General features: G+C 28.8%; 1 protein-coding gene across 4 annotated transcripts in view; it reads left to right on the top strand.

The window, feature by feature from the left end:
* Window positions 1–12,548, top strand: part of LOC129958328 (uncharacterized) — a 93,387-nt gene that overhangs the window by 21,642 nt on the left and 59,197 nt on the right. For 3 of the 4 annotated variants that reach the window (XM_056070741.1, XM_056070740.1, XM_056070742.1), the window contains exon 2: window positions 3,835–3,928. The exons of the other annotated variant lie outside the window; for it this stretch is intronic. In XM_056070741.1, the coding sequence (XP_055926716.1) occupies window positions 3,835–3,928 (94 nt within the window). The remainder of the gene's footprint in view (window positions 1–3,834; window positions 3,929–12,548) is intronic. 4 annotated transcript variants of the gene reach the window in all.

Raw genomic sequence — 12,548 nt, 5'->3', positions numbered from 1 at the left:
ATTGCAGTACTATATAAAATTCACACAGTCATTACGAAAGCCCAAAATCTAAAGAAATAATTTATCGGAATTAACTAGATATTAAAAGTGCATACGACTGTTTATATTGATGGTCTTATGCTGAAGTGCCTTCAGCTTGGTATTAAAGGCAATATTTCAAAGGTCATGCATACCTTTCTCCAAAACAGAACTTTTCAAGTTAGTCGGAGAAATTTTTTTTATAGGAGAAAAACTTTCCAGAAAGGTTTGCTTCAAGGTAGTGTTGTCTCATCCATACTCTGCAATTTTTCTTGCATATTTCTTTGAAACTCTTGAGGTTGGTGTGGAATGCTCAGCTTTTGCTGATGACATTTTTATCTTTTATGCTGTTACATCTTTAGATTACTTTTCAAAGAAGCTTCAGAATACAATGGAGAACGTCCACAAATGGTGTAGTTATTTGAAACTTAAAATCAGCCCCGAGAATGGCTCTATTGCTGATCTATCAAAAAAGACATTGCAATCGACTCCACGAATTACATATGCTGGTTTCCCTCTCCCTTGGAAACAATATATTAAATACTTAGGCATCGAATTTTCCAGAACAAACCTAAATGGGATTCTATTTAAAAAAATGTTCGATCTAAAGTACTTAGAAAAATTAATGCTTCAAAATCTATTGCGTATGAAACTTACGGCCCTAAAATAACGGTTCTCGTAAACTTAACCAATAATAGCATCCTAAGTCTATTTTATATACAACAGCTCAATCTATACTTATATATAAAAAAAAAACTCTGTGTGTGTGTGTGTGTTGGCGCTCTACAGACCAGACCGTTTGACCTACAGCTACCAAATTTGGTACATGTATACCTTGGAGGTCGGGAATGTGCACTTGGGGTCCCTTTTTTTGAATATTTAATTAGAATTTTAATTATAAATTAAAAACTAACTTTCCAGCCAAAAAAATCTTGTTTTCCCCACCGCCAAATGAGTAAGGCTTCAGTTTTTTCCCCACGCTGATGAGGGTAGGCTTAAGATTATTTCAAACGATTCTGTTTATTTTCTTAGTGTTTGATGCATTTAAAATTAAATGTTGCTAATTAATCGATCTTTCAGATTCCTTCTGAAGTACTTTTGAATTAAAATATAACAGAATAAAGGAAATTAAAAATTTCTTATCTGCATAGCGTTACCCCAACTGGCGTAGAAAAATTCACGCATTTGCGTTACCATAACGCGTTGAAAATTCACGCATGCGCATTGTGTTCTGATTGTTGACAACTATTATCAACGGATACGGACTTGATTTAAATTATTTTTAGGTTAGTTGTATGCTTTTCTAATTAAAATGTATTTATGTTAGTTATATATTTTTCGTATATGCTTATAGTTTTAAGTACATCGTTTTTTAAGTAGTTTTTTAAAACCTGTTTTCGACCGATTATTTTATACGATTCATTTTATTTTCTTTGTGTTTGACGCATTTAAAATTAAACATTGTTAATTAATCGATCTGCTCATAATGAATCTGAGAAAATTTTGTTCACAAATTCTTGAGATTTTACATAAATTAAGAAAGATATTTTTTAGTGCCCATAAAGTTTAAACGCTCATTGACTCTGTTTTCAGTTATCATATTATAAAAAAATGCTTTGTTTCAGTAAAAAATATTATTATATTAATTTCAGATTAATCCTTTCCACTTTAATTTAAAGCATAAATTTTACGGGAGCTAACAGAAAATTAGAGAGACACATATTACGTTATGACTGAAGGCCTTTATAATATTATGAGTGAATTATATGACTATCAAAATCTGAAGTTTTAAAATATTTTAATGAAGAATCTATTAAAGTAGGAATTGCGTAAAATATTTAATTATTAAAATTTAAACTAACATTAAGATTGGCGAACCGGCTGGTCGCCAAAGGCGGCTAGATGCTAATAAATTCTCCAAAAATTGAATACAAAGCCTGCAATCCGATACAAACTATAGCACTTAGATTACCTAAATGGACTCCAAATATTGTTTTAATGAAAATCGCTTGGTAGAAAATGATATCGGAAAAAAATTAAAAGATTAGTTGTGCAATTCTTTCTCAGGCAACTTGCCACTGACAATCATCCAACTATTTATCACCATAATTCCAATCCTGGCATCAAATTAGTTTTTAAAAAAAACCGAAGTTCCAACTGAAAATCTGTTTGCGAACCTGAATGCTTCTACAAATCATATTATAGCTTTGTCAGGACCCAATCGTCTCTTCAAACAATTTTTGTGAAATTCATCTCTCAGATTTGAGTTTTCAAAATATAGCTCTTCCTAGTTATATGATCAAGGCTTTCTTTGAAGAAATTGCATGCAAACAATTTCAAAATTATTAAATTATCGCCACGGACGCATCCAAACCTCATTCTTTCACTTCTGTTGCTGGTATCTCTACTCAGCAATCCTTCGTCTATAGAATTCACTCCATCAATTCAATATTTACAGTGGAAGACTTGGCATTTGTCAAGCTCTGGATGAATTTTCAGTTACAGGAAAAAAAAAATCTGCTTTTGTTGAAAAACAGCTATTTGGCCTTTCAAGCTTTAAAATGCCTTACAATCAAATCTCCAAAAGCCATTCAAAGATTAGCTGGCAAAATTCAAGCTCGGGGAAAATTAAATTAGAAAATATACTTGGTATGGTCTCCACGACATTCACAGATACATTGGAATGAAAAGGTGGACGTACTCTCAAAAATGGTCATGGAGTCGCACTCATTGTTGGAGTGGATTGCTTCAGAAGATTTAATTTCTCATTATCAGGAAACCTCACTACAAAAAACGAATCGCATTTTTAAAAATATCAAGAAAATCTATTGGCGATGTACCCACCATGTTTTCCCTTAATCCATGGCTCAAAAATAGAAGAAAGATATCATAACTGCACGTCTTTTAACCCGGATGATTATAACTCCAGCTCTGTTGAATAGATTTGGTGAACACAGTTATCCTCGCTGCCAAGTTTGTAATCATGAAAATAATATTGAACATATCATCTTCTTTTGTTCCAAATACGCAACTCATAGGTCAATCTTTTTGCAAAAAATATTGATCTTCATTCTTGTTCTTTATTCAAAACATTTATTCAAAAAGCTGTTTCTAATGAGCAGTATCTTCGGATCCTTCTCCAATATCTGAAGTTTTTTAACATCTATTTAATGAACTCTTTTGAAATTAGGGAATAACGGTGTTTGTTGCCAAAAATCCCTTTTTTTTTAATCCTATTTCAATCAATCAAGATAAAGTAGAACCGACTTTAGGAGCTCATTATAAAAATTATATGGAGTAAATTTTTTTTTCTCCCTTACCTACTTGTAAAGCAGATGAATGCAGACAAGGCTGAGAGTACTACTGCTAGTGATATATATACTTCTTTCTTCTTGATCAACAATATTTTCTCTGATGAAATTGTCATTTTTGTGTCTTCAACATAGTTATATAAACTATCTTTAAGTGTTTGAAGTCAATTACTTACTAATTTAGTTGATTTTATTGAGAAATTGGTGCCTGCAATTCAATTTCTGAATTGCCAAATTTGGCAAGTTATGGCTTTGAAAAAAATCAGTTTTACAGCTACCTTTTTACGAAATCAAATATTACAAATCTGTGCTTTTTATTTCAGATACATTTGTCTTGTTAAACATTACTTTATCTGAATTACTAAAACTCAAACCCAAAGCTCTTTACTTTAATTATGAAATAATTGATAACCTCTAATGTCTATATATGCATAATTTAAAATATTTTAGCAAATTTAATGGTTAAATTTATTCTTCTGCATTTATATCATCTTTTTTTGCTCAGTGACGATTCAGATGATGCATTTTTGGATTCTGAACCTTGTGTGGCTGTGATAAAGGCGCTTGAGAAAACTATTCAAGATTATAAAGATAACAAGGTGAAAGAATTATTATATTTATGTATTTATTCTTAGTTTCAGAATTTATCCTTCAGACAATATAACTCCAATTATCAGAATTAAATAGATATCGGGCTGATTTAGATATATAGAAATTGGGATGATTGGTTGAAGCTCAGAAATTGAATAAAAAAGACATAAAACTCAGGAAAAAATTTTAATTTTTAAAATAATTTTGGCATAAATAAGGTACACAAAACTGCAAATGCTATAAGATTTAACGAAGAAACCATAAATTCTGTATGAGGATTCATTATAAATATATGTATTATTTTAAATTCAAAATCAGTTTGGCTATTTGGCTTCAGATAATTGGAGTTTTGCTGTATTTATACCTTGTGGTTATAATTAAACTTCCCCTATAAACAGCGTCCTACAACTCAAATGGATGAACGGATGGCAACGAAATTTGGTATACAGACTATACACGAGATTCGCTCACAGAATTTTGAGAAAAAAAAAATTACTTCCAGAATTTCCACCTGAGGATGCTATTTCCGGAAAAACATTAAATTTAACACAATAAACAACCAAAACAGAATACAGAAACGATATTAACATTTATTGACTACTTTCAGATCACCTTGTCATTGAACCACATTAAGTAAAGGTAAGGAAAAAATAACAGTACTCTCTTTGGGGGGGGGGGGGTAGTGCAGTTTTCAGAAACAAGAACAGATTAGGGCGAAATTGCACAAGAGCAGCAGTTGTTAATCGTGTGCCGAACGATGTCGGGAAATGTGCTCCATGTGACCACCCTCATTCACCTACAAAATTTCAAATCAGTGGACAGTGTGTTCAACAGCAGATCGTAACTGATCGATTGTGATGCTTCGCACATGAAGCGTTATGGCGTACTTTAAGTCATTCAACGTCGCAACACATGCACGATACACGAGACTTTTTAAGTGGCTCCATAACCAGAAATCGCACGGACATAAAACATGACAACGTCTGCAAACGTTTCATACCCTAACCTGTTTTGCATAAAGTCTCTTCGCAATCATCCAAATCTCGACATTTTTTCCCCCTAGAACTGACAGCTTTTTTCGGTTTTACATTTTATTACTCATAACTCTTTTTCTGGATTGTTAATATTTTTTTCTGTATTCCGTTTTTGTCATTTATTGTGTTAAATTTGATGTTTTTCCAGAAAAGGCGTCTTCTAGTGGACATTTTGGGACTTTTTAAAATTCCGTGAGTGCATCTCGTGTTTAGTCTATATACAGAATTTCGTTGCAATCCGTGCACCCGTTTGCATTGTAGGATGCTGTTTATTGGGGAAGTTTAATTATAACCACCCTGTATTTTTTTTCATTGTGTTTTTGATTTCTTGCCTCATTTTTTTAAAAAAAATTTATACTCTGTATTATATATTTTCACAATTATGATAATCTATCAAAAATATTTTTAAATATGTAAAATCTTTTTAATTGATTGAATGACTGTGAAGTAATTTTCTTTATTTTAGATTTAATATTCATAATATGGTATTACCTAAGACACAACTTTTATTTATCTTTATTATTTGCAAGTTAAAAGATTTGACTAAAATTTGTTTTATCATTTTATCGTGAAAACGCTTGCTTGCTATCATTTGAAATATTCTTTTTTTTTTCTTTATGAAATATGATTTTTTAAAACGTTAATTTATTATACTTTAAATTTAAAATTTGTTTATTATAATTTCTGATGATAACCTATGCTCTAATTGCCAGGAATCACTGTATTTATAATGTAATTGTTTAACATAAATATTTTTGTAATTGTTCTATATATATAAACACATCATTTTTGAGCAGTTTCGTGGTTGAAGAAAGAAGACACTTTTGTAATTTCAAAACTTCTCTTTATTCCATCCTGCGAGGCATAATCTCTGATATAAGCAAGTAGCGGCAGGGACTTCCACATCGCAGCACAAGAGTGAAAAGAGAAAAAAGAGACTGAAATATTTTTCCCAATGGTTATATACCATGAGATTTTGATAGGGATTTCTTTACACATGTCGATTTAGGTAAAGGGGAAATAGATATCTTTTACAAGTATTTGTTTAGGTTGGCAGATTTTTATCCCTTCACTCAGAGTGTGGGAACTTGCCAATTTCAGCAATCTTAGAACTCGTGTATCATTAATTAAATAAAAAAAGGTGGAATTGGATCAGGAAATAAGAGCCCATTTTAGAATTAAGTTTATATAGGTTAAATGGAGATAAAAATTAGGAAATTAATTATGTTTAAATTATATATATATATATATATATAACTTATAAATTAAAATACCTTATTGTGTATGTTATGGTGCTATAATGATTCACAACCAGATAAGTTGGCTTTTGGTACTGGCCATTTTCATCTCTGGAAAATGCTCTTTCTTCATTGTACAAAACTAAAATTAACACTTTAGTATTGCTAATTTAGATATTTTGTCTCATTCTGTTTGCTATTAATGGAATGAAATTTAAAAGATTATGTGTAACTGTTACTCATGTGATTCAGGTATTCATTACAAAATGCCTCATTTGAATATAGTACTTTAATGTTTTATCTGCATTCTCTTGAGAATTGTTAATGAAGTTTTCTTTTGAATTAAATATTTATTGGGGTAGACAGTTAAATTTATATCAAAAGCCACGAAAGTTTGAGAAAGCACCAAATTCTGATAATCAAATCATCATCAATGTTTGTTGACGACCCAATATAAGATTTCCAATTTTGTTCCTTAAAGACTAAAAATCACCAAAATGGTTGCATTAATCATAAGTTTCAGACTGTATACTATTAGTAACTTGTAATTAGTTCAGCTTACTATTAGTAACAGGTACACTGGTAGCTGGTTAATAGTTCAGTTTTGTTCAATTCTTATTTTTTGTTAACAAGTTAGGTATATTACTTCTCTTATTTTCATCTGCGTGTTTGAATTAAAAACCTTTTTAGTACTTTGTCTGAAGAATGTTTGTCATTTTATATATAATATGAAAGATGTCAATCTCTTTTCAAACTAACAATGTTTTGCAAATACTTTGCCCCTCATCCTTGTGATGTTTAAAGCATAAGTAAGGGAATAAATTAAGTATTTTTTTAAATTTTATAATACATACAGGTTTATAAAATTTTTCATTGTTTTAAGTTCTGAAAAGGTTTAATATAAAAGCTTTTTTGTCTTTAATTAAATATCTAAAATCAGAGTGTAAGGCTATTAAAATATCCAAGGTGTGTTGTCAGTCAGAATTTGATACTTAAAAAAAGTTATTAAAGGAATTGTGAACAAATTATGCCTAAAAAATTTGAAATTAAAAATATGTATTATCAGCAATTTAATTAATTTTAAAATGAAAAAGAAATTTTGTCTTTTAGAAAGTTACGACTAATGTGCATTAAAAGTGTATGTTAAATGGGCAGCTGCATGTATATCTAAATAAAAGATTTTGAATCAGTTTCTAATTTCTGCATTCAAAAGAGCAACTATAGCCCCTTGCTTGATCCTAATTGTTACATTAGCTATAATATTATTTGTGTTTAAAGCAGAAAATGTAATTTTTATGCCCTAGAAGTAAATGGAAAATTTTATTTTTTTAATGACTTTTTTTCCAATCTTATTATTTGTAAAATAAGAATATTTTAAATATATAATAAACTCAAAGATATAGTGTTTATAAACTAACAAGCAAATTAAGTTTAAATGTAGCATGCTCTATGTGATATGCATTGTAAATGAAAACTCTGCAGTGGGAGGAATGAGGCAAGCTCGATTACATTTCAATACATTTTCTAAATAGCTAAATATGCTAATGATTAAATTTTTTAATTTTTCATAATATTGTATTTATAATATTAGTTGTTGGTGTGTTACAATATAGTAGCAGGTTGATGATTTTAAATTTAATAAAATATATGTTAGTATACATTATTACTATATATATATATATATATATATAATATTAAATAATATAAAGCACAATAAAAAATGCTGAACTTCCATTAACCAAAACAAAAAGCATTAAATAAAATTTAAAATTCCACTCTTTCAAAAATTTACTAAAAGCACCAGTGTCTCTAAGCATGTTTTATTATTCTTTATTTTTGTTAATAATTGTATCATATAAAGTATGAAGTGATGCCTACCACTTAATTTCAATTAAGGAAAATTCTACTGTAAATATAATAAAGTAATAAGCTATATAATAAATATTAAGTAATGAAAAGAAATGAAGCTAAGTTATAAAAGTTACCTCTTAAAACGTTTTTCAGTCTAAATTAAAAAGAATTAACAATTTTATCTTTTTTATATAAAAATGCCATGAATATGGAAGAAAAAGCACCTAGAAAGAGAAAAATATATTAAATAACATGTTGCAGTCAGTAGAAATGGTTATAAAAGAAAATAGAAGTTTTCAAGATGTGACAACACAAATGAAAATTTCAAAATCAGTTCTTGTTTGGCCTGTCCAAAACCATAAATCATTGGATGAAAAGGATACCAAAATACAATATTTATTAATTTTAATTTTCTCAAACCTTGTCCCATTCTTTCTTTTTATGTGTCCCAACCTTCCTCATATAATGAAGGTATGTGACAAAAGTGTTATAACTTTTAACTATGCAAATAAAAGCTAGTTATTTGTATTTTGCTGTTATTGTATTTTTTAAAAATGTTAAAAACATATTATTATTTATGTTATAAACTGCGCTCTTGGTAAGTCTAAACTAATGAAGTAAAACATTTTTGTGAAATCTGTCCACTCTTCCCAACTCTCCCCTATATTTTTCATGTTTTAATTTTTATAAATTGGTTAGTTAGAGTATTCAATGCTTAACTTTTCTCATGGATTTCATTATATTAATGCGAGGCTAGGTAGCATTGTTGATTTTCCCCAATTCGGAATAGTCATAAAGGAAGGAACCTGCATTGTTTATAAAGAACAAAATATTATGTCCATACCAAGTAAAGATTTTACTCTATTCTGTGAAGTGGTATATAATTAAAAACATTTTTTTACCAAAGAATTTTAACAAGGGGAGGGCACGAGGTTCAAAATTGAGTTTGGGATGAGATTTAGTATAATAGTTGTATACATTTCAGATGTTCATTCTTGAAAATATTAAAGCGCCATAACTAGCCAATTTCGAGAAAATGGCAATCAAACTTTCAGCATAGCTTATATATTAACCTTTTGACTACACATTTATTTGAAACGACTTTTGTATTTGACGCACGTTTAATTTTTTGAACATGTGAAGGCAGTAGCTTTTACATAAGAATTCGATTATTTCTTATTCAGAATATATACTGCTACACGATATTGATATGACAAGCTAATTAGATTTACAACAAAAACATAGAAACAAATTTAAACAAATACGGAACGTTCTGATATGTCAAATGTACCCAAAGGGCTAAAAAGTGCCGCCATTGCCGAGCCCCGAATAGTATAGTGGATAAAGTGCTGGCATAGCATTCACGAGACTTGAGTTCGGTTCTGGGCTAATATTTGTCTGCTTTTTTCCCATTTGTTTTTTTTAATTACTTTTAAAATTTAAAAAAAAGTTTTAATCAATATGGTTTTTATTTTTAATGAGAATATATTTATTCTCCCGATTCTTTGATTATAATTTGATTTTTAGAAAAAAAATTACTTTAAATGCTTTTTTTTTTTTAAATATTCAGAATTACTTGAAATAACAATTTAAAAATGGTTTCAATTAATATGATACTAATTTTTGTACAGAAAAACAAATGTATTTTCTCTTAATATATAAAGTATAACTTATTTTAATAAAAGAAAAATAATTATGTTCATTCACGCGACTCATAAATTATAATTATAATTCAATTTTTAACTGTTAATATAATTATAAATATAACTTTAACTGTAAAAAATAATTTAAATAACTGTTTTTATCTTAAAATCACTAAAAGTCTTAACTTTTTGGATTATTTGTTATAAGGTAATTAAAAGAGAGCAGCTGAAAATTAATAAAATTATACCAGCAAACATTCTCAATCGAAATATCTAAATAAAAATAATCAAAGAGAAAAAAATAGAAAGCTGGTGTTAAATTATGGAATGCAAAGGAGGTAGTTCAAAATTTTTAGAAACATTATACCATATGCTTTGTACACTGCCCAATTTTCTGAAGTAATGTAGTAAAGTTCTGAAATAAATGAAATTTGTTTTTTAATCGATTCTCTTATGGATAACCATTATTTATCAATTGTGCAAGATGTCAAAATACCATCTTTCTATCCTTTATCATATGCTTTTAGGATAATTACCATTCTGTTTCTTGTATGTAATTAAAAATATTGATGAAATATTTTTATGATATCTGTAATTTTACTAACATTTATCATAATTTATGTTTGTAATTATTTTTCCTGCTTAAAATTAAAATAATGATTTAAGTATTAGGTTAATGAATATTTATTTTTGATTGATAAAAGAATTACATATTAATTAAAACTGTCTCTAATTTTATTCAAATAATTTTTAAAAAGAAACTAGTGTTCAAATCTTTAATTTTTTTTAAAGTTATAATTCAGGTATTAAAAGAAAATAAATTTACTTTTCCATAAAAAAATGAGCATCATATTAATTGAATCTATCTTTAAATTGTTAATTTAAGTAATTCAAGATAGTTAAAAAAAATGCGTTCATATTTATAATTATTTTTCTTCTAAAAATTAAATTATAATCCAAGAACTAGGGGAATAAATATTTATTTTTGCGTAAAAAAATGGAAAACGTATTCGTTAAAACTGTTTGTAAATTGTTAAGTTAATATGAAATAGTTTAGAAAAAATGCTATCCCGAGACCGAACTCGGGTCTCCTGAATATTACACCAGCGCCTTGCCAGCTATACTATTTGTGACTTTCGGCAACACATTATTTTAAAATATAACCTATGCTGAAAGTTTGAGGACCATTTCCTCGAAATTGATTGGCCATTGCGTTTTAATATTTTCATGAATTATCATTCGAAATATATACTACCATTATACTAAATCTCATCCCAAACTCAATTTTCAACCTCGTGCCCTCCCCTTGTAAGTATTTGCATACAAATTTTGTAGATACAGTGCATCTCAAAAGTATATGGTCAGTCGATTTTTTTTTAAATAGCAAATAAAAAAATAAAGCAATAATCACGAAAAATATAAATAGTATATGGAATCATAACATAAGTTTATTCAAATACAGAAATATTATGCTTATATCACAGATTGTTTGCAAAAAAAAATAAAATTCAAAATAAGCTGTCCCAAAAATATATGGACAGTGAAAATAATCCTTTTTATTTCTAGTCTATCAAATAATTTTCATATTCTGCGTTCTGTGCAAGTGAAGTAACAATTTCGAAATATAAAATCACTGTTATTTCTTCAATTCTCTAGTAGATGGAAAATGCCTCACAACATTTAGCACTCTTCTGCTGATGTAGCTAAAATTTGGCGTTTAAAAACTCAAAATATTAAACTTTTTGATATTGCTAAACTTATAAAGTGTAACAAATCTGGAGGTTGTGAAATTTTGAAAGGCAACAACAGGATTGCAAAAAAGCGTTCAGGTTGACCAAGAAAAACATCTCGGCAATAAAATAAAGATTTTGTGAGCAGTTTCAAAGTCTGTTCATGAAATTATCAGAAATTTAGCGCTTTCAATTTCAAAATCTACTATTCAACGTCGCATACAGGAAAGCAAATTTCATAAATATCCCAGAATACGTCGAACTCCTACCCTGAAATTGAACCATAGAAAAGCACGGGATCTTTGGGTTAAAAAATACATGTATTGGATGGAAGAGTGGTTAAATGTTTTTTACAGTGATGGGAAAAAAATTAAATGTAGATGGCTTTGATGGCTGGGCATACTATTGGCATGATCTACGGCAAGAACTTTGTAAGTTCTTTAGTAGACAATAAGGAAGGGGTTCTTTTATGGTGTGGGGCGCATTAAGTTTCAACGGAACATCGAATATTGCTTAATGATCGACAGTGCTCTGAGGATTATGAAAATGTCCTCAAAAGCAATCATATTCCAATTGGTAACATCTTACGAAGGGAAACTGGAAATTACAACAGGACAATGCGTCAATTCTTACCTCCCATTCAACAACTAATTGGTTTATGCAGAATCAAGCAGTTGTTATAGACTCTCCAACCATCAGCCCAGACCTGAATCTCATGTAAAAACTTTTGGAGAGTACTTGAATGAGATGTGTATTTCACAATGGTCGTCAGTTTTCAATTATCTAGGAATCAAAGCAACAAGTGGAGAAGCATTGGTTCTCTTTACAGCCACACTTTCTCCAAACTCTAGTTCAAAGCATGCCTGATAGATTTTGAAGATAATTCAAAGCAATGGATCTAAAGCTTAAATTCAAGTACAAAATATTTGATTCATTTGATAATTCATACAGTTTTAGGTCAGCTTATTTTTATTTTTTTACATAATTATGTAAAAGGTATAATGTATATATTTCTTTGTTGTAATATATTATGATTCCATATGTTTATAATTTTTTTGTGATTAGTGCTCATTTTTTTAAGTGTTATTTGAAAACATCTCCTGTCCACATACTTTTCAGATGCACTGTATTA

The sequence above is a fragment of the Argiope bruennichi genome, chromosome X1, assembly GCF_947563725.1.
Source record: "Argiope bruennichi chromosome X1, qqArgBrue1.1, whole genome shotgun sequence".
NCBI lineage: Eukaryota > Metazoa > Arthropoda > Arachnida > Araneae > Araneidae > Argiope > Argiope bruennichi.
This window is presented reverse-complemented; position numbering and strand designations above follow the sequence as displayed.